Source organism: Hemitrygon akajei, chromosome 8 (genome assembly GCF_048418815.1).
Source record: "Hemitrygon akajei chromosome 8, sHemAka1.3, whole genome shotgun sequence".
In the NCBI taxonomy this organism is placed as follows: domain Eukaryota; kingdom Metazoa; phylum Chordata; class Chondrichthyes; order Myliobatiformes; family Dasyatidae; genus Hemitrygon; species Hemitrygon akajei.
The window spans coordinates 83,311,099-83,335,263 of NC_133131.1; the positions used below are offsets into that span (position 1 = coordinate 83,311,099).

The window sequence follows — 24,165 nt, forward strand, 5'->3', positions numbered from 1 at the left end:
CTGTGTCATGCTAATATTGACAAGAAAAATGCAAATTGCAATGCTGATTTGATGCTATAATTCTGAAGTGAGAGCAGGAAGGTCTCCCAACCAACATTAGCTGCTTTCAGGCTTGATGCCTTATGGCTTTTGCTATGATTTTGTAAGAGACTGCATTCTTCCAGCATTTTCTGTGCGTTGCTCTGCATTTCTAGCATCTGCAGAGTATCTTGTGTTTCTCAAATAGTGTATATGACTGGGTCCTCAAATGTGCCATTGTAATTGTCCAACAGGTGCTAAATTCCTCAGCATTCTATGACTTTGAATGCATACTAACTACGAAGGGATTATGCACAGACACCAAATTTCTTTTCCCTTCACCCCTCTTTGTATATGCCATTCTTCACAATCTTCCAGGTCAGAAATAGTTAGCTATTAAGGTAATCAAGAGAAATTGGCAGGAAAGTGGCAATGCGGCAAAGGATAAACCACAATCTTAGTGAATGCCAGAACAAGCTTTGGGAGATTCTTGGCGTCAAATATGGTCTGAGAAGAATATTAATAATTCCAAATTAAGGGTAGTCAATTGGATAAGTGTCAATTTTGTGATGCAAACAAATTAAAGCTTGGCAGATGAAACTAATTCAACGAGAGGGCTTACAAGTGAACATGCTTCATCAACAGTCTAGGTACGTTCCCATGATAAAGAGGGGCTGAAATATTATTTCTTAAGCTCTAATGTCTTAAGCTTAATGCTGTAAGCATCCAGCCAATCAACAGCACAGGTAGCTTTGGAATCCCGTGAATGTTTTTAAAACACGTAATAGACATGGACTGCATAGGAAGTGATGGGTAAGAATAAATCTTGTATACTTTGAGGTCTTATTCAGTCTAAATGAGGTACAGCCAGTATGTAAAGAATCAAGAGATGTACGTGAACAGATCTATGGTGGACATCAAACTGACTTTGGCCTTCCCAATGCTCTACAGCAGTTTTTCTTTGATATATATTAGCAAAAAAATGACTTTTCACAATTCTTAACATTTAACTTCTGTTAAATCAAGTATATTAGTCTTCGGACTCGTCACAATATCAAGAAATAGCAGAGATCATTGAATACAAGAAATGCTATGAGACTAGGGCAGAGCTGATTAGACAGAGCTTCCTCTAGCCAAGCTGTCCCAGGAAAGTTGTGTCAAGCTGACAAGGTGGACGATTCCTTGGGTATGCCCTATTCACAAAAAAAACCCAGCACAAATCCTATTTGATTGGTTACTGTCCAGTATATTCTCAAATGTCAGTTAAGTCATGGAAGCTGACTTAAAAAATTGTTGTAAATTGGCATTTATTCAATGACAACGTACTCACAAATATGCAGTTTAGTTTTTGCCAGACAAGCTCAGGTCTAGAGCTCATCACAATCTTGATCCGAACACAGACCAAAGAGCAAAGTTCCATTGGTGTGTTAAAAGTGACTAATATCAAAGCAGCATTTGACAGAACGTGACATCAAGATCTCCAAGTGAATTAGTCAATGGAATCAAGGGATAGGCACTTTGATGGCTGGAATTAGACCTTGCACAGTGGTTGTTGGCGGTTTCTCATCTAAACCTGAAAATATTACTGCAGGAGTTCCTCATAGTAGTGTCCGTTGTTCCCTGTTCCATCTTAAGATCAGAAGTGCAGTGGTCACTGATGAATGCACAATTTTCAAATCTGTTCATAACCATTAAGTTATTGAAACAATCCATATTTGCATATAGAAAGACAGACTATATTGAAGCATTGATGACTAAATGGCATGTAACATTTGTGCTGTAGAAGTATGAGGGAATGACCATCTCCAGTAAGTGTTTAACCATCTACCATTAACATCAAGTGGGATTACTGTTGACAAGTTCCCAGCATCACTATCAACATCGCCAATTCTCTAACATTTCAACACCAGACAAGACAAAAGAGCTTGCTTGACTGGCAATCTGGCTACCATCCTAAGAATTCATAGCTTCCATCTCCTCTGCACAGTGCATGAAGTATGTTGTACCTTCACTGTTGTTACTTGTCTAGACTCTCCAAGTGACTACGCCCACTACCAGCAAAAAGACATTCTTTAAGTATTGAGACATGACTATCTGAAGGATACTGTTGTGTATTTAATATTTCAGTAATAATTGAGTAATATTGCAGCTATATTGTTTGATTGAGCATTTTTATTTGTTTATATAATTCATTGTTACATGTTAAAGTATGTGAATGGCATATGTCATTATGCCATTTCATATGTGTGTGCTTTGCTAAAAGTAAAAACAAAGTAGAATGTTATTCCCAGCTTTTTCTTTCAATTAGTTTTATGTTTTGGAATTAAAAAACATAGTAGTAGTGACGAGAATGTTTAAATGTACCCAAGATGACCATGTACGTGTTGAAGCGCATTCAAGTAAAAAAAAGGCAGAAAAAAGACAAATTCACAGGTTCCTAAACAGTTGAGGCCTAACTACAGATGGAAATGGAAGAAGAGTCCAGCGTGTTTCTCACCATAACACCCACAAAGGGCTTTGATGCTATGACAGGCTTGTGTTTGGAATAGCATCTCCTCCTGCACGCTGACAGTAAGCTGCGGGCCAGGTGCTGCAAGGATTCCCAGGCACTTGTCGTTACCTGGATGACACCATTGTTACTGGTGGGGATGCCAAGGAACACCTCAAGAACCTCAAGCCACTGTTAAGAAAATTAGAAGATTGTGGGCTCAGAGCACTATGCAACAAGTGTGAATTCTTTAAACCGAGCATCACTTACCGTGGTCACACCAGAGATGCCAAGATTATACACAAAGGCATTGAGAAAATCCAAGCAGTGGTGGATCCCTCAAGGCCAAGGGAGACATCAAAGCTATGTTCCTATTTAGTACTTATCAACTATTTTCACAGGTTCCTGCCAAACCTGGCTACTGTACTCCACTCATTGAGCTCATTACTACAGATCGGAAAGAAAGCAGTGTGAGTTGGCTTTTCAAAAGACAAAGGGAAATCGTGACATCAGACACTTTCCTTACACATTATGATCCACATCGTCCAGTGGAGCTTGCTTGTGACTCCTCACTCTGGTATACAGTAGATGCAGTCATGTCACATGTTCTGAGTGATGGAAGTGAACACCCCATAGCCGTTGCATCACGTTCCCTGACTGCTGCAGACAGAAGTTATGCACAGATTGACAGGAAGGCCTTGAATCTGATTTGGGGTGTAAAACCTTTCAATCAGTACTTGTGTGGGTGAGAATTTACCCTCCTTAATGATGATCAACCACTCGTGTCCATTTTCAATCCACAGAAGCGTGCTCCACCTTCAGCAGCAGCATGAATGCAGAGATGTGCTCTGTTTGTGTTCTGTTTCTTGGAAGGCACAATTATAAGATTGAATTCAAGAAGACAACTGCTCATGGAAATGCTGATAGATTGTCCTGTTTATCACTGGAAAGGTAAATATTTACAGAGAACACTCCTCTTGATGCATTCCCCCTTATGCAAATTCTCCCTACTGCAGCAAAGGTGATCCAAAGGGAAAGCAGAAAAGATCCCACAGTGTCTGAGGTCTACGTGGCCGCCTAAAGTGGCTGGAATGTGTCACAGAAATTCCAAAACTCCCATTTTTATCAGCGCTGGGATGAACTTGCCCTTGATGGGGGATGTCTTATGCGGCTATTGAGAATTGGAGAATTGTTGTACCATCCAAGCTGAGAGCTAATGCATAGGAGGAGTTACATGCCGGTCATCTAGGCATAGAAATAATATGTATATTAAAAAAAAGTGAGGTAGCATTCGTAGGTTCAATGTCTGTTTAGGAATGATGGTGTTAAATGCTGAGCTATAGTCAATGAACAGCATCCTGACATAGGGTTTGCATTGTCCAAGAGATCTCAGGTCATGTGAAAAGCTATTGAGATTGTGTCTGCCCTAGACCTATTGTGGCGATGGGCAACTGGGTCCAGGTCCTTGCTGAGGCAGGATGCATTCTAGCCATGACCAGCCTCTCAAAGCATTTCATCGCCAGAGGAGTGAGTGCTAATAGATGATAGTCATTAAGGCAACTCACGCTGCTCTTCTTAGGCACTGGAAGAATTACTGCCTTTTTGAAGCAGGGCAAAGGATTCATGAGAATTTTGCTGGACCATTCACAGGTGCAGATTTCTTGGTAGTAATGGATACAGCTACAAACTGGCCAGAAGTGTTCACAATGGCCTCCACTACAGTCTCGCACACTGTCAATGTGTTAAGAAGCCTCTTTTCAAGGAATGGTGTTCCAGAACACGTAGCCTGTGACAGTGGACAACAGTTTGTTGTGGAACAGTTTCGGTTATTCCTGAAAATAAATGGAATAAGACATATCTGCACCATACCATCCAACTACAAATGGCTTGGCAGAAAGGTTTGTCCAGAGTCTAAAGGATGCACTGTGTGCAATGTCAGCAGAACACACTACACTGACACCTATTCAGAAACTCTCCAACTTCCTCTTTGCATATTGCAATGCAGCACACTCCTCAACCAACAATCACCAGCTATTCTCTTCCTGTGTCGTCCCTTTTGTTCAAGCTTGGATCTCCTCAAACCCAATCTCAGAAAGAGTACGCAGGACAAAAAATTGAAAAAATTTTTTTGAGATAAGAGATAGGAGCAGAATTAGGCTATTCAGTCCATTGAGTCTGCTCCACCACTTCATCATAGCTGATGCATTTTCCTTCTCAACCCCATTCTCCTGCATTCTCCCCATAGTCTTTCATGCCCTAATTGATCAAGAATCTATCAATCACCGCTTTAAACACATCAAATAATCTCATATCTTCTTTTAGCTTTTCTAATTTCTTTCTTAAGATTCTTCTTACATTCTTTATATTCCTCGAGCACTTCATTTACTCCATGCTGCCTATATTTATTGTAGATATCTCTCTTTTTCCTAACCAAGTTTCCAAAATCCCTTGAAAACCATGGCTGTCTCAAACTTTTAACCTTTCCTTTCAACCTAACAGGAACATAAAGATTCTGTACCCTCAAAATTTCACCTTTAAATTACCTCCATTTCTCTATTACATCCTTCCCATAAAACAAATTGTCCCAATCCACTCCTTCTAAATCCTTTTGCATCTCCTCAAAGTTAGCCTTTCTCCAATCAAAAATCTCAACCCTGGGTTCAGTCCTATCCTTCTCCATAATTATATTGAAACTAATGACATTGTGATCACTGGACCTGAAGTGCTCCCCAATACATACCTCCGTCATCTGACCTATCTCATTCCCTAACAGAAGATCCAACACTGCCCCTTCTCTAGTTGGTACCTCTATGTTGTGCTGCAAAAAACTATCCTGCACACATTTTACAAACTCCAAACCATCCTTCCCTTTTACAGTACAGGCTTCCCAGTCTATGTGTGTAAAATTAAAATTTCCCACAATCACAACCCTGTGCTTGCTACAAATATCTGCTATCTCCTTGCAAATTTGCTCCTCCAATTCTCGCTCCCCATTAGGTGGTCTATAATACACCCCTATAAGTGTTACTACACCTTTCCCATTCCTCAGTTCCACCCAAATAGCCTCAAATTATATTGCAGTAATATTGTAAATATTTTGCTTAATTAAGCATGCTTGCTTGTTTACATAACCCATTATGGGTTATATGTAAAATTATGTGAATGGCATAATTTAATACACCACCAAATCACATGCGTGTGCCTTGATAAAAGTAAAAACAAACTAGACAGATTATTCACAGCTCCATATTTTTTTGATTAATTTTATGCCTTTACATTACAAAACATAACAATTACCTTTTGAACTTGAAAATTTATTACCCCTTCTTTGCCATTGCAAAGAATCCTGTAACCCAAAATCAACAACACTTGGATTTTCAGAAAGCCATGGAAAAGGTGCCGAACATGAGGCTCATAAGCAACGTAAGAGCCCACAGGAAGATTAGCTGACTGGCAGGAGGAAAAGAGTAGGAATAAAAGGGGATTATTCTTTTTGGCTGCTGGTGAGTAGTGGCGTTCCACATGGTTCAGAGTCAGGATTGCTTCTTTTCACATTATATATTGATGATTTGTATGATGGAATTGATGGTTTTGTGGTTATGTTTGTGTATGATGCAAAGATAGGTGGAGTGGCAAGTAGTGTTGAGGGTGCAGGAAGTCTGCAGAAGGACTTAGACAGATTTGGAGAATGGGCAGAGAAGTGGCTGATGGAATACAGTACAGGGAAGTGTATGGCCACACACTTTGGCAGAAGGAATAAAAATGTAGACTACTTTCTGAACAGGGAGCAAATTCAGAAATCAGAGGTGCAAATGAACTTGGGATTTCTCATGCAGGATTCCCTAAAAGTTAACTCGGTAAGAAAGACAAGTGCAATGTTGCCATTAATTTTGAGAGGACTAGAATATAAATGCAAAGATGTAATGCTGAGGATTTATAAGGCATTAGTCAGATTGCAGTTGGAGTATTGTGAGCAGTTTTGGGCCACTTATGTATAAAGGATATGCTGGCATTGGAGGTAGTTCAGAAGAGGTTCATAAGAATGATCCTGGGAATGAAAGGGTTAATGTATGAGGAGCGTTTCATAGCTCTGGACCTTTACTCACTGGAGTTTAGAAGAATATGGGGGGATCTCATTGAAACCTATTGAATATCGAAAGGCCTAGATAGATTGGATGTGGAGGAGGTGTTTTCCACAGTGGAGGAATCTGGGAATAGAGGGTACAGCCTCAGAACAGAAGGATGTTGCTTTAAAGCAGAGATGGGGATGACTTTGTTTAGCCATCGGGTGGTGGGTCTCTGGAATTCATTGCCACAGATGGCTTTGGAGGCCAAGAAGTTGAGTATATTTAAAGCAGAGGTTAATACGTTCTTGATTATTAATGGCATCAAAGATTACAAGGAGAAGGCAGGAGAATGGGGTTGAGAGGGATAATAAATCAGCCAAGTTTTTATCCTTTTTAAACTTAATTTTATAATCACAACACACTGCTGGATATTAAGAACTTCAACAACTGCAGATCAATGCTATTAGTGGGTTGCTCGATAGCGGAGGAGCAGGGGGAGTTAGACTTGGTGCGGAATCTTTGCTGCCTGCTGCACAGAGTCGGTGAAGCCAGTGTGTTGTTGTGGGCTGCAGTCTAACAGTGAGTGGAATGTTTTTCTTGTGCTCGTAAGACCTTGTTGAACATTGGTAATGTCAAATTCTGCAAGTCGGTGTCACTGGTTTATCGATGACACCGACAGCGGGGGAGCTCCATGTTGTAGTGATATCTAGGCCTCAAGCTGCGTGCTTGCCTGGTGCAGCAGACCAGGAAGAGAGATGCTGGAGGCAGTGTAGCACAGCATTCCTGCTGGCCCCTGCCATCGGTTCTGCTTTCCAGTTCTCAGTCAGTGGAAGACAAGCTGGATTGTATAAGTGCACGCGTAGGTTCTCCTTAGGACTGCTGAGAACCGCCTGTTCTTTCTGACAACTCCCATGCACCAGCAATTTCCAGGACAAGTTACTTGGGGATTTGGGCTATAATTTTGTTTTTTTGTGGGACTATATGCTTACTGCTAAAGATAAATGTTGTATGTGCCCTGTACTGTGGATGACTGTTGGCACTGTGTTTTGCATCTTGTCCCAGGAGGAACACTGTTTCATTGGGCTGTACTCATGGTTATTCATGTATGATTCAATGACAATTAAACTTGAACTTTAGTAGCAGAGCAGACTCAGAGGACCAAATGGCCTAACTCTGCTGCTATGTCTTTCAGGGAGTAACCTCCCCTGAAAAACTGCAGCAGCTCAATATCAGCTTTTCAAATGTTGTTGGGGATAGGTAATAATTGAGGGCATTTATAATAATGCCACTTTCAAAAAAGAAGAACTTTTAAAAAATGCTCTATATCATAGAGAAGGATGGAAAAGCGGAGATCCAATCTGTTTAGCAGCTCCTGTCTCTTGATGATTTTACTGTGGCTTACTGCATAAATAAAGACCATAAGACCATAAGATATAGGAGCAGAAGTAGGCCATTTGGCCCATTGACTCTGCTCCGCCATTCACTAATGGGCTGATCCAATTCTTCCAGTCATCCCCACTCCCCATACCCTTTGATGCCCTGGCTAATCAAGAAGCTATCTATCTCTGCTTAAATGCGCCCAATGACTTGGCCTCCACAGCTGCTTGTGGCAACAAATTCCACAGATTTACCACCCTCTGACTGAAGTAATCTCTCTGCATCTCAGTTCAAAAAGGACGCCCTTGAATCCTGAAGATGTGCCCTCTTATCCTAGAATCCCTTACCACGGAAAATAACTTTGCCATACTGTATCTAATCTGTTCAGGCCTTTTAACATTCAGAATGTTTCTATGAGATCCCCCCTCATTCTCCTGAACTCCAGGGAATACAGCCCAAGAGCTGCCAGATGTTTCTCATATGCCAAACCTTTCATTCCTGGAATCATTCTTGTGAATCTTCTCTGAACCCTCTCCAATGTCAGTGCATCCTTTCTAAAATAAGGAGTCCAAACCTGCGCACAATACTCCAAGTGTCGTCTTACAAGTGCCTTATAGAGCCTCAACATCACATCCCTGCTCTTATATTCTATACCTCTAGAAATGAATGCCAACATTGCATTTGCCTTCTTCACCACTGACTCAACTTGGAGGTTAACCTTTAGGGTATCCTGCACAAGGACTCCCAAGTCCTTTTGCATCTCTGCATTTTGAATTCTCTCCCCATCCAAATAATAGTCTGCCCGTTTATTTCTTCCACTAAAGTGCATGACCATACACTTTTCGACATTGTATTTCATTTGCCACTTCTTTGCCCATTCCCCCAAACTATCTCAGCCTCTCTGTTTCCTCAACACTACCCGCACCTCCACCTATCTTTGTATCATCGGCAAATTTAGCCACAAATCCATTAATACCGTAGACCAAATTATTGACATACATTGTAAAAGGCAGCAGTCCCAACACCAATCCCTGTGGAACTCCACTGGTAACCGGCAGCCAGCCAGAATAGGATCCCTTTTTTCCCGCTCTCTGTTTTCTGCTGGCCAGCCAATGCTCCACTCACACTAGATACTTCCCTGTAATTCCATGGGCTCTTATCTTGCTAAGCAGCCTCATGTTCAGCACCTTGTCAAAGGCCTTCTGAAAATCCAAGTACACGACATCTACTGCATCTCCTTTATCTACTCAGCTTGTAATTTCCGCAAAGAATTGCAGTAGGTTTGTCAGGCAGGATTTTCCTTTCAGGAAACCATACTGGCTTTGGCCTATCTTGTCATGTGCCTCCAGGTACTCCGTAATCTCATCCCTAACCATCGATTCCAACAACTTCCCAACCACTGACGTCAGGCTAACAGGTCTATAGTTTCCTTTCTGCTGCCTCCCACTCTTCTTAAATAGTGGAGTAACACTTGCAATTTACCAGTCATCTGGTACAATGCCAGAATCTATCGATTCTTGAAAGATCATCGTTAATGCCTCAGCAATCTCTCCAGCTACTTCCTTCAGAACTCGAGGGTGAATTCCATCAGGTCCAGGTGATTTATCCACCCTCAAACCATTCAGCTTCTTGAGCACCTTCTCAGTCGTAATTTTCACTGCACAAACTTCAATTCCCTGACACTCTTAAATGTCCAGTATACTGCAAATATCTTCCACTGTGAAGACTGATGCAAAATACGCATTCAGTTCCTCTGCCATCTATGGATCTCTTATTACAATATCTCCAGTGTCATTTTGTATTGGTCCTATATCTACCCTCAACTCTCTTTTACCCTTTATATACTTAGAAAAGCTTTCAGTATCTTCTTTGATATTAGTTGCCAGCTTCATCTCATAATTCATCTTTTCCTTCTGAATGACCTTCTTAGTTTCCTTCTGCAAGTTTCTTTCTTTCTTTCTTTTTCAATCTTTTTAGATAGATAGATAGATACTTTATTCATTCCCATGGGGAAATTCAACTTTTTTCCAATGTCCCATACACTTGTTGTAGCAAAACTAATTACATACAATACTTAACTCAGTAAAAAAATATGATATGCATCTAAATCACCATCTCAAAAAGCATTAATAATAGCTTTAAAAAGTTCTTAAGTCCTGGCGGTAGAATTGTAAAGCCTAATGGCATTGGGGAGTATTGACCTCTTCATCCTGTCTGAGGAACATTGCATCGATAGTAACCTGTTGCTGAAACTGCTTCTCTGTCTCTGGATGGTGCTATGTAGAGGATGTTCAGAGTTATCCATAATTGACCGTAGCCTACTCAGCGCCCTTCGCTCAGCTACCGATGTTAAACTCTCCAGTACTTTGCCCATGACAGAGCCCGCCTTCCTTACCAGCTTATTAAGACGTGAGGCATCCCTCTTCTTAATGCTTCCTCCCCAACACACCACCACAAAGAAGAGGGCGCTCTCCACAACTGACCTATAGAACATCTTCAGCATCTCACTACAGACATTGAATGATACCAATTTATTAGTATTAATAATATTATGAACAAAATACAATTGATATATTAATAAAGGGATTACAAACATACAAATTCCCATTACACATGAAAGAATACATAAGCAATGATTACAGTATAAATAAGTTTTCCCAAAACATGAACCATACAGTATATGTATGAACAAGGTAAATCTAGATATTTCATAATATATAATATAAAAAAGAAAAAATATATATATTTGCAAAATTGACTAAACTACTAATCTAATATCTAAAGAAGGAAAAAAGAAACAAAAAAAGAAAAAAAAAAGAAAAACTAAAAAAAAGAGAAAAAAAAGGCTGTTTATAATATCTCACAAGAATACATAAACATCAATGTCGTCAACTCCGATCCTCTCAACATAAATAAGATTAAAGCTGAAAAATCCAATAAGCTTGGAACAGGGTCATATTACATCATATGAAAATATTGAATAAATGGTCTCCATATCTTTTCAAATTTAATAGAAGTATCGAATACACCACTTCTAATTTTTTCTAAATTTAAACATAACATAGTTTGAGAAAGCCAATGAAATACAGTGGGGGGATTAATTTCCTTCCAATTCAACAAAATAGATCTTCTAGCCATCAAAGTGAGAAAAGCAATCATTCGACAGGCGGAAGGAGATAAATGGAGTGAGTCCATCATCGGTAAACCAAAAATTGCGGTAATAGGATGGGGTTGTAAATCGATGTTCAATACCGCAGAGATAATATCAAAAATATCTTTCCAATATTTTTTCAAAAGCGGACATGACCAAAACATATGAGTTAAAGACGCGATTTCCAATTGACATCTATCATAAATAGGGTTTATATAAGAATAAAAATGAGCTAATTTATCCTTGGACATATGGGCCCTATGTACGACCTTAAATTGTATTAATGAGTGTTTGGCACATATAGATGATGTATTAACTAATTGATTTTTTATTAACTAATTGACTGCAAGCTTTTAAAAGCTTCCCAATCCTCTATCTTCCCACTAGCTCTGGCTTCCTTGTATGCCCTCTCTTTTGCTTTTACTTTGACTTTAACTTCACTTGTCTGCCTCAGTAGTGTCCTGCTTTCCTTTGAAAATTTCTTCTTATTTGGAATATATCTGTCTTGTACTTCCCTCAATTTTCACAAAAAGTGCAGCCTTGCTGCTCTGCTGTCTTTCCTGCAAATATTCCTTTCCAGTCAACTTTGGCCAGTTCCCCTCTCATGACATTGTAATTTCCTTTATTCCACTGAAATACCGACTCATTGGATTTTATTTTTTCCCTCTCAAATTTCAAAGTGAACTTGATCATATTATGATATTATTCCCTAAGGATTCCCTAACCTTAAGCTCTCTTATCACCTCCGGATCATTGCATAACACCCAATCCAGCACAGCCAATCCCCTAGAGGGCTCAACAACGAGCTGTTCTAAAAAGCCATCCCTAAGCCATCTCTCTTGAGGTCCAGTACTGGCCTGGTTTTCCCAATCCATTTTCATGTTCAAATCCCCAAGGATTATCATGACATTGCCTTTCTGATGTGCCTTTTCTATCTCCTGCTGTAACTTGTGACCCACATCCCGGCAGCTTCTTGGAGGTGTGTGTACAACTGCCATTCGGCTTCTTTTACCCTTGCCATGTCTTAACTCAACCCACAGAGACTCTGCACCTTCCGATCCTATGTCATCCCTTTCTAATGACTTAATATTATTTCTTATACACAGAGCCACACCACCCCCTCTGCCTATTAACCTATCTTTCCAATATGCCTTTCATCCTTGGATGTTCATCTCCCAATGGTAGCCATCCTTTAGCCAAGTTTCAGAGATGGCCACAGCATCATATTGGCCAATCTGTAGCTGAATTTCAAGATCGTCCATTATATTCCTTATGCTGCGTGCATTCAAATACAACACTTTCAGTCCAGTATTTGTTGCTTTCTGTTTTAACTGCACCATGCCTCTATTGCCCTGTAACTCATGCCACTGGCTTTGATTATGCCTCATCTCCTGCCTGTGCTTTCTATAATCTCTACTGCACACTATCTTTAATTTATTTCTGTTTTTCCCTTCCTCAGCCCTGTCACTCCGGTTCCAATCCCCCTGCCAAATTAGTTTAAACCCTCCCTAACAGCTCTATTAAACCTGCCTGCTAGGATATTGGACCCCTTTGGGTTCAAGTGTAACCCATCCTGTTTGTGCAGGCTGTACCTCCCTCAGAATTGGCTAAATGATCCAGGTACCTGAAGCCCTGCCCCTTACACCAGTCTCTCAGCCACACGTTAATACGCCTGATCATGCTATTCTTGCAAACACGAGGAAATCTGCAGATGCTGGAAATTCAAGCAACACACACAAAATGCTGGTGGAACGCAGCAGGCCAGGCAGCATCTATAGGGAGAATCACTGTCAACATTTCCGACCGAGACCCTTCATCAGAATTAACTGAAAGGAAAGATAGTAAGAGATTTGAAAGTAGGAGGGGGAGGGGGAAATCTGAAATGAATGGAGAAGACCGGAGGGGGTGGGGTGAAGCTAAGAGCTGGAAAGGTGATTGGCAAAAGGGATACAGAGCTGGAGAAGGGAAAGGATCATGGGACGGGAGGCCTAGGGAGAAAGAAAGGGGGAAGGGAGCACCAAGGGGAGATGGAGAACAGGCAGAGTGATGGGCAGAGAGAGACAGAAACAGAAGGGGAGAGGGAAAAAACTTAATATATCAGTGATGGGCTATTTTTGCACTCGCTAGCACGTGGCACAGCAGCAATCGTGAGATTACTACCCTAGTGGTCCTGCCTTTCAGCTTCCTACCTAACTCCCTGAATTCTCTCTTCAGGACCTCCTCCCTTTTTCTACCCATGTCACTGGTACCAATGTGTACAAGACTTCTGGCTGTTCACCCTCTCCCTTCAGAATACTCTGCACCGATCCAAGACACTCCATACCACCTGGGAGGCAACACACCATGAGGGTATCTCTGTCATGTTGACAGAACCTCCTGTCTGTTCCCCTCACTATGGAATCTCCTATGACGACTGCATTCCTCATCTTCCTCTCTCCCTTCTGCACCACGGAACCAGGCTCAGGGTAACAAGATTAGGCTCAAGATAATGAACCTTTATGGAATGTCAGCTGTGAGCCCCACTGCAGATTTGCATGTTGACATTTGAGAAATGAACCAATTACCATTATCACTTCTTTACGGGCAGCCAGCAGCAGGGAGAATCTTTTGATACTTTTACTAACAAAGTTAAAACTGTTGACAGGCAATTGCTATTTCACAGAACTAAAGGGTGTCCTCTTCAGAGACTGAATTATTTTGTGGAATTCATGAGTCCAGTGGAGAGAATGGCCCCTACAAGAGGGAAAGTCAATTTCAGGTAAGTATTTATTGAATGCAAGCTCTGGAAGTGTACAAGTATAGTATAGAAATTCTTGATGAACATCTGGAAGAAGCGTATACAGTGAAGTATCAGACAAAAGGCAAAAAAGAAATATAATCAAAGTGGTTTAGATTTTGCAAGTATGTAAGCAGCAACATGGAAGAAGTGACCTGTATTTGGGAAGAAAAAATCTGTATGATGTGAATTGAAAAATAATTTTTACAAAGTGTTTACAATAAGGAGGGCATTGAAAGTCCAGAGTGATGGAAATTATGTGTACAAGGACAAAGGCAGGACAATACTCAATATACCTGTGGAAAACAATGTATCTGGAACACTTCTGTGCAAAGAACACTTCATGGAAATGCCTTCATCAAAATATTCATGCAAATGCACTGACATAAGCAAGGGCAGCTAAGCTTTCCTGCCACAAACAAGTCATCAATCTCAAGGCAGTAGAGTTAAGACCAATGAGTTGCATGCTGATGGTGTACAACAAAATATACAACAGACGGTAAACATTGCAAGTGAGGAAATTGCAGGCACTCTGACAATCATTTTCCGTCCTCCCTGGATACAGGCATGATGATGAAGGATTAGAAGACTGCTAATATGAGAGTATTAATAAAGGAAGAAGGGAGACACTGAGTATACTTAGGTGATGGGAAAGTTATTGAAATCAAATTTTAGGGACAGTATAAAGCTTAATTTGAAAAGAAGCACACTAATCAAAAACACTCCAGATTAACACATGTCAAATGCTGGAGGAACTCAGCAGACCAGGCAGTATCTATGGAAAAGCATAAACAGTCGATGTTCCGGGCCCAGGACCTTCGTCAGGACTGGAAAGAAAAAGAAGTTGGAGTAATAAGGTGGGGGAAGGGGAGGAAGAAATATAAAGTGGCAGGTGATAAGTGAAGCCAGGAAGAGGGGGAGAAGGTGAAGTAAAGAGCTGGGAAGTTGATTGGTGAAAAGGATGAAGGGCTGGAGAAGGGGAATCTGATAGGAGAGTATAGACCACCATGGAAGAATGGGCCACAGGAGGAGAACCAGAAGGAGGTGATGGACACGTAAGGAGATAAGGCAAGAGAGGGAAACAGGAATGGGGAATGGTGAAGGCGAAGTGGCTATTACTGGAAGTTTGAATCAAGTCGATGTTCATGCCATCAGATTGGAGGTTACCCAGATGGAATATAAGGTATTGCTCCTCCAACTTGAGTGTGGCTTCACCTGGAAAGGCCCTTAACTGGTAGTGCAGAAGGAGGCGTAGGGGCAGATGTGGCACATGTTTCACTTGCAAGGGTAAGCACCCGGAGGGAGATCTCAAATCAACTGCTATCTTTTATAAACCCGCTGATTCTAACAACTACCTGGACTATACCTTTTTTTTCACCCAGTCACTTGGCAAAATTCCATCTCCTTCTCTCAGTTCCTCTGCCTCCATCACATTTGCACTCAGGATGAGGCTTTTCATTCCAGATGAGATTTCTTCAGTCTTCATAAAAGGGTCTTCCCTTCCTTCACTATCAATGCTGTCCTCACCCGCATTTCTTCCATTTCATGCATCTCTGCCCTCACCCCATCCTCCCGCTGCCACGTCAGATAGAGGGTTTCTCTTGTCCTCACCTACCACCCCACTAACCTTTGTGTCCAACACATAATTCTCTGTGACTTCCACTAACTCCCATGGCATCCCACCATCAAGCACATTTTCCCCGCCCCTCACTTTCTTCTTTCCACAGGGACCGCTCCCTACGCAACTCCTTTGTCAATTCATCTCTCCCCACTGATCACCCTTGCAAGCAGAGCAAGTGCTACACCTGCGCCTACATCTCCTCCCTCATTACTATTCAGGGCCCCAAACAGTTCTTCCAGGTGAGCTATCACTTGGCCTATGAGTCTGCAGGGGTCATCTACTCTATCTGGTGCTCCCAGTGTGACCTTCTTTATATTGCTAAGACCGATGTGGATTGGAAGACCGCTTTGCCAAGCATCTACGCCAGTAAAAGCAGGAACTCCCAGTAGCTACCCATTTCAATTCTACTTCCAATTCCCATTCTGACATGTCAGTCCATGGCCTCCTCTACCGCCACATTCAGGTTGGAGAAGCAGCACCTTATATTCCATTTAGGAAGCCTCCAACCTGATGGCATGAGCATCAATCTCTTAAACTTCCTCCCTTCACCATTCCTCATTCTCATTGCTCTGTCTCACCTTATCACCTTACCAGCCCATCTCATCCCTCTGGTGCTCCTTCTCCTTCCCTTTCTTCCATGTTCTTCTATCTTCTCCTATCAGATACCCCCTTCTCCAGCCCTTTATCTCTTTCACCAATCAAATTCCCAGCTCTTTACTTCAGTCTTTCCCCCTCTCCTGGCTTCACCTGTCACAGGGATGGCCAACCTATGGTGCATGTGCCAAAAGTGGAGCATTGCACCCCAGTGATAATAATAAAAAAATAAGTCCACTCATGCAAAAAGTATTAACCAAAAACTGATTAGTAGAAAAAAAAGCTATAACAGGAATTCAAGTAGCTTAGAACTAGAAATGGGTTTTACTGAGAATAAATCTAAAACTTAGCAATTATTTTTGGCGATTTTATTATTTTGTGCACATCTTTTGGCGAATGTTATCTTTTCACATTAATCTGTTTTCAATTAAAAAAAAATGTTCAATGTGAACATTGAAAGAAGGAAAGAAGGAAAAAAGGAAAGAAGGACATTTGTTCCATAACTGTTCAATACATGTTTGATCCTGAGGTGCCAGGCATCTGCACCAGTGGTACTTGGCAGGTTTTTTCCAGTCAGTTTACAGCTGACAGTCATGCGCTACAGAGTTGTGCTTTGTTCGTCCTTTGTGAACATCTGCAGTTTTGTACTTTTTTGAAAATTAAGCCTTGTTTTTACATTCAGTTACCCATCACAGTGCAAAAGAAAATGAGCAAAAGAAAAGCAGAAAGTGATAGTAAGCGTGAATTCAATGAACAGTGGGAAAATGAATTCTTATTTATAGCGGTTCCATCAGGAAAACCGTTGTGCATTGTTTGTGACAACACCTTCTCACATAATAGAAGACATGGTCTTAATAGACGGTATAAAACACAACATCAGATTGAAATAGAAGGAAAACTGATGCTAGTGCTCGGGTCTGAGTTACGGAAAGAATATGTGATTAAGAAAAAGAAAGAAATCAAAAGAAGACAAAATATATTAAAAGTCTCATTATGGTACGTAATGTTTATCTTGCTTCTATATTAAATCAATATATCATGTAAAAATGCTAAATATGTCTTGTACATATCTTTACAAGAATTGAATGGGAGTACAAGAGTTGTATGGCGCATCTGAAATCGTGCATGAAAAAATTGACGCATGGAATGTAAAAGGTTGGCCACCCCTGACCTATCACCTGCCACCTTCTACTTCTTCCTCCCCTCCCCCACCTTCTTACTTTGACTTCTCCTCTTTCTTTCCAGTCCTGATGAAGAGCCCTTACCCAAAAAGCCGACTGTTTATTCCTTTCATAAATGCTGTCTGGCCTGCTGAGTTCCTTCAGCATTTTGTGTGTGTATGTTGTCTGCAGATTTTCTTGTGTTTGTGACACTCTAGATTACATTATTAAGGGGAGGTCAGGTCTGATTACCTTGACTGAATATTTTAAGAAAGTAATGAAAAGACTTGATTAAGGAAACAGTTTTGATGTCATCGATGTAGAAACATACCAATGTTTTTGGCAAGTCCCCAAAAATGTGTACCCAAAGGCAAGCACTCAAAAAAACAAAAGGCCATAGGATAAACAGAACACAAGTAAATTAGATCTTAAACTGGCAAGAAGTGAAGACTAATGGATATTTGTGTGACTCTAAAGTTTTTCCCAGTGGGATATCACAGGACTCTGTATTCTGGCTCTTAATGTAGTAAATATAATAAAGAATTTTTCAAAAGAAACAAAAGATCACCTTATGGAGTGAGGACAAAAGCTATGAACTACTCAAAGATATAGATGGTCCAGTCAGTACAGGTAAAAAGTGGCAAATGAAGTTCAGTCCAGAGAAGGGTATCATGGCCTGCACAGGCAGGCACCTCCCAGTCTCCATCCAGTAACAGGAATTACCTGTCACTCATTTCCAACTCATCATCCACAGCCCTTTTTCACCCGTCGAAGCAGCCAGCCTCAGACAGTTGCTCCTCGCTTTCAGCTACCATGTTGCCTGTGGTCTTGTTCCATGGCTAATTATTTTGCAATTTATCCTTATTGCTAAATTGTCTCTGCTGCTCTGCCTTTTGGTCAAGCCTCCTCTATGTATCCTGACAAAGGGTACTTGGGAAGATGCAACTAGCAACTACAGAATTGTAAGTTTACAAAATGGTGTAGAAGAAAAGGGATTGTATGCTCTCAGATCATTAACTATGGCAGGATAACAGTTAGAAAATTATTCTTTTCTTTATTTGCTGAGACATAGAATACAAGAGAAAAATGCAAAAAAAAATTGTACAAATGACCAGTTAGATCATGGTTTGAGAGCTTTAAAGAGTTCTGGTCACCAGGAACAATTTGATTCGATGACAGGGGAAGCCGACTGGACTGGATTGGCAGATGTTATTTTTTATGAATCAATAGACACTAAGAAGAGATTTAATTGAAGGGAGACTAAATTGCAGGCAAATAAATTGGGGAATGAGAATGATGGGATTAATCTGAGAACCAGCATTGAGCTTCCAATGTTAATGGGAAACTATATGAGAAATATGAATTGTTTTTTAAAGGCAGTGAACTGTATAAATGATAGAATATGATGTGGATTTCATTGCAGTAGACAAGTAATGTATCCTTCCTTAACTGGAAGTTGTATTGCCTAACAAATAGGACTGATAATGATACACTACTGCAGGAACATGAGATTATTCAAACACAAGCCAACAATTCAGGTATACAGCTGACCAGTTATACTCATATAAGTCAGGGAACATGGAAACTAGAAGGCAAGTATCATCTAGTTCAGTAGTTCACAAACTTTTTTTTTGTTACCTCCCCCTTGGTTCCCAGACGATATCGCCCCACCTCTACCTTTCTGGCCATTACATGACTACGATAAAGGATTTTTATTTACAATGCACTGTGAAAGGAAATAGGAACTGCAAATTGAAAGCAGTGACAAATAATTGCAAAAAATATTCAAACTATTTAAAGTTACAAGTAATTTTTTTCTTTAATTAAAGTTGAAAACAATTTGCTCCAACAATTTTAGAGTGTACATTAGTAATCCAACCATTCACTCTTTCACTGCTTTTTCAGCATTCAATGTGATGAATGGGCTTGGTGCAGAGCTATCAGCTTCTCAACATCAGGCACTTAGAGAGAGTTCCAGATCCCCACATTCAGTAATTTGCAAACTGTTTTGTTGCTTTGAAAGTAGTTGGGCAACTGCACTGAAACCACATTCCACTAAACATGATGTTGAAAAGGCAAGAACACCTTAACCTTTCCCACTATGCAGGATAACGTTCAGAGGTTTCTTTGTGCAATCCAAAAGACTTGGTATGATTTTTTGAACTTTGGCTTCAGCTCAAACATTTTGTAACAACATCAGTTCTTCATCTATCCTTCCTATTAATTCCTCATTACAAGAGTTCAGGGATTTGGAATATGGGTTGAGAGAAGATCTTGAAATCTCTTGCAACAGGCACAAAATGCTGGAGGCAGCATCTAGGAAAAGAGTACAGTTGACATTTCTGGTTGAAACCCTTCAGCAGGAAAGCTCTTTAAGTTTATGCAGCTCACCCAGGTGAGCACTTGAAGATAATCATCTGGTATTCCTTCTTTCTCTTCCAACACAGAGAGGCTCAGAAACTGGAAAAGGTCACAATTCAAATGTAGTACTTAAATGGAATTTACTTGGACAGAAATGTGGAGACGATTGATTTGACTTTGGTAAGATTCACACCCTTTCCTTGCAATTGAAGATTGATTCCATTAAACTTAACAAATAATTCTGACAAATAAGCAATGTCATGCCTAATATTCTTGGGTTGATTATTGAATGAAGCATTCGAATCTTCAAAGAAATTATTACAGTTTGAAAAAGTGCATAAAAGGCAGCTTTTCTTTGAGAGAGAGTTATCTGACTTCTGTGTGCAACAGCAAGTGTTCAAAACGTTCATCATTCTGAATACAAAGCTCTTGAAATAGTCAAGTATTGAGAGCATGAGACTGGATTTTATTTCCCGCTATGATAACAGTATTTAATGATTTGTGCAGCTGGTCACTTAGGTTTTTTTTATGACAAGATGTCTGTGATTACGGAGTGATTGGTAAATTTGTTAGGTATAGCTTTTTTCAAAAAGGTAATAAGCTAAGGTGGCATCCTGTTATCGATGGTGCCCCATCTATTGCACAAGCAAGAATACTGGTGAGCGAAACATCCTGCTCTTTGAAAAGTTACTCAAGAACCCGAAATATTGACCCCCCCCATCTTATCTGTTTCTAGTTCCCTTACAAATAACAGTTCTTAAACCATGCTTTCAATTATTATGAAGTAAGCATAAGCAAGAAGAAAAAGTTTGTTGCCTGGCAAAATTGAGTATCAAACTGCAGAGCAAATTCTGTTGTCCTAAGAATGTTGCACAACGTGTCTCTCACGTTCTTGGATATTTCATCTTTTCATCTTTGAACTGTGTTGTCGCTGAGTGGAATCACTTTAATCAGTTGGTCTGACAGCTTATGTAAAACCATACTCAGAGCCTCCCATACTGCTGGCAGAATGAGTTCTTCAATTGTATGAGGCTTTCCAAATTTAGCAATAAGCAATGAAATGTTGTATGAAGCGCACAAACCATTACTGTTTTGTTGTGAACTGCAGGCAGACATGTTTTGAAATGTTTTCCATTTCTGAAAATTTTCACTAAGTGTCTGAAAATAAGACGAGTTCTTCTTTGCCTCTAGTTTAAGTCTAACTTCAAGCATTGCGATCAATAAAATTCTGAAGTCATAATAACTGAGGCAAACCTGACTCTGCCTCAATGTACAGACAGTGGAGCAGTGATACGTCAGTTGGACTATAGGCTAGAGAAATGTAGAGAAATGCAGCCAGACCATTCAAAATGGTAGATTCTAAACTTTATCCCCATTGAATGTCATATGCTAATTTATAGGAATTGCATCACTGTGCAATTAGAGTCTGGAAATCACACTACCTAACACTATACTGCGCAGGCCAGGCCCAGAAATAACATGATTTCTTCAGTCTAGCTTTCTCATAATATGCCAAATACAGAAGTGTTTCCTTGCTTTTCAAAACTACACTGCACTTTGAGCAAAGTCAAAGAGAATGGTTGGTTAACAAAGATGAGGTGATTATGTGATCATTGTAATCAATTATGAGGCACTGAGAATCAAAGGTTCGAAGGTTCATCTTATTGCCAAAGTATGCATGTACAATACAACTCTGATATTTGTCTTTTCCAGAAAGCCATGAAATATAGAAAGACCAAGAAAAAAATGACATCAACTACCACCCCCACATGAAAAAGAAAAAGTGACAAGCTCACAAACCCCAAAATCTTCCATCCCCTTTCCCGCAGGGAAAAAAATAGCAACAATAGCAATTCCTAACCCCCTCACTTGCAGAAAAAGAACGGTAACAATAGCAAAAAATCCCCAACCTCTCCCCCGCAGAAAACAACTGTGACAATAACAATCCCAGTTCCCTGCCCCACAGAAAAAAGTAGCAGCAATTGCAACAAATCTCTAACCCCTCCCCGCAGTAAAAAAACAGCGGCATTAACAATCCTTGACCCCTTCACTCAGAAAAAAGAACAGTGACAGAAACATCAAAACTCCCAACCCCCTTTCTCACAAACAATGAATTAACAGATCAATCACTCGCCAGTCGGCCACAAGAAAGAAAATGCCGAAAATCTGAAGAAGACCAATATCAAGTACAGTCCAATAATCACATAAATCTCTGAACGTTGAACAACCCTTCTGTGACTCACAACTCATGCCTGGCTTATAAAAATGTAACTAATTTCTTTATTTAAGCCTGAAATACCTCAGTTGCCCCCTTGCTACCAAGCACCCCCCTCACCCCCTTTACCTTCATTGCCCCCTTGATAACTCCTATTACCCTCAAGGGAGTAATATCAAACATTCTGGGAAGCTCTGATCAAGATCTATCTGAGTGGAAGCAGTTGAGCATACATCTTCCAAGTGTGTCCCAGCAGAACTCAGGTGGGAGCACAAATTCAGGTTCGGGAGACTGACTAAAGCAGAGATAGAAACTGTTGTATATCCACCATGGTTTGTGCTGAGAAATCAAGTGCAAACTAAATTTTAGTTTGTCTTCATATATTATTTAATATATGCATCCACTAAGCTCATAGTAGGTGAAAGAAAATTCTGTAGACCTTTTTTTCTTGTAGTCATGTGCCACTTTATAATCCTCATCCTTCCCAAGTATAGTTATTTGTCTTCAGATACCCTCTACATATGGACCTACTGGGCAAAGCATCCCACAATGCACCACACAACATGACTGAGCTGAGGGGATGCATAGATCGTCCATATGGAGCAGGGTACAGGTCAGAAAATCTACAGATTAATGTTAGAAACATTTTTATTGTTCTTTATTCCTATTGGTTTATTTGCAATTATGTGTGAATTGTGTATTATTCCTAGCCAAGCAAGATAAAGGCATTTTTCTGCAAGCTATAATTTTGCCCTGAAGCAACCTTTATGTTAAAAGGAAAAGGCATCAGCATTATCTATTATTGAAGCAATCTGTTTCAACGTTTTTGTCAGGCTTTGCAAGTATGGACCAACAATGGATAAGCATTAGTAGACGCTAGGGACTGCAGCACTGGATTGCCTGTAGGAGCCTTTGTAACAATGGAGTGTAGACAGACTAGTTCAAACAAATGGTATGAGGGTAATGTCTGTTTTAACTTAATTGGAGTGGAGAATGATTAAGCATTAAGATAATTTAGCGTTTTAGCACTAGGTCGATGGAGAATTAAATGGAAGGAATTATGAACATAGAGAGTAAATGTAAATGTGGTATACTTAAAGAAGGGAAGAGTACACCTGCCAACATTACCCAGGGATTTATTATCTGCTGCTTTTGGAGTAGGGGTTGCTGATCAATTGTTTAAATTGTTATAATGAGCTTGTTTGATTCCATAGTCTGTGTGATGTGAAGGAGTGAAGAAGACAATGATAATACCTAAAAAAAATCAGAATTTTTTTTCCAGATGATGCTCACAGTTCTGTGGCTATGTGATAGTCTTGAGATTACTCTCTGCCTCATTGTAGAAAGAGAAAACATACAAATATTTCCTGCTGGTAGCTCAGGACATTAAGGTCAAATTGTAGTCACAAAGGGTATATAGTTTCCCTTTAACCAGTCCACCCAAGGACTGGCTGACTAAGTCATTACAAATTTCTTCTGTAAATTAATTTCACACAATGAGGACAACAACTTCCATGTGAGGGATTTAATATTCAATACAGTCCAGAGTTCCATTATTTTTCCCAATCTTTATATATTCTGTTTGGTGCTATAGTAACTTCTCAAAAATGAACTTAATTAGAAACACATAAACAGATTATGACCACCATAAAATGAGTTAAGGCTGTGTATTTTAATAACTTCTCATCACTTCTGGATTTGTTACTGATAGCTTGCACTGTGTTTTGTTTGTGGAGAATTATGATTCACCAGACATTATAGCATAATAAAAAGAGAAGTTAAAAGGCCAGTAGAAAGACAACAGTATGTCATTAGAATTAATCTATTTCACAGATTTCTGCAGGCTGTTACCTTTTATATTTACAGTTGCACAGTAATCCAATTCATTTCCTAGTGAACATGCCACACTATTTGAGTTAACTTTTATTGTCTTTGCTTCCTCGGTAATTCCCACACACAACGCGGTTGGACCTCACCTTTAGCTCTCCAGAGGCCACTTTAGAAGCTAGCTCAGTGACACAGCCAACAGCCATGCGTGCTGCACTGGACGAGTGCACCTCATTCCAAATGGTGTCACTGTCCACCTGAGCAAACAGACAGCAAAGAGAAACAAATCTGTGAGGGAGGGCTGGCAGGATGACAGCCAATGTACAATAACATTAGTCTTCCTTCTTGGCCAGCTGAATGGACCTTCTGGACATGGGTTGCTTATTCTTTTTTATACACAGCCATGTCCAATAGAAATACATTCCTGTCATGCCTCACTGCAATTCTGTGTTTAGTCTTCTTTACAAACAACATTACATGCATGGAATGGATCTGGATTACTTTGCAAGA

The 24,165-nt window shown here is 40.2% G+C and overlaps 1 protein-coding gene across 1 annotated transcript in view; it reads right to left on the reverse strand.

The window, feature by feature from the left end:
* LOC140732529 (histone deacetylase 5-like) overlaps positions 1–24,165 on the reverse strand; it is a 107,052-nt gene that overhangs the window by 66,562 nt on the left and 16,325 nt on the right. The window contains 1 exon segment of the mRNA XM_073055298.1: positions 23,805–23,912. Coding sequence (XP_072911399.1) covers positions 23,805–23,912 — 108 coding nt within the window.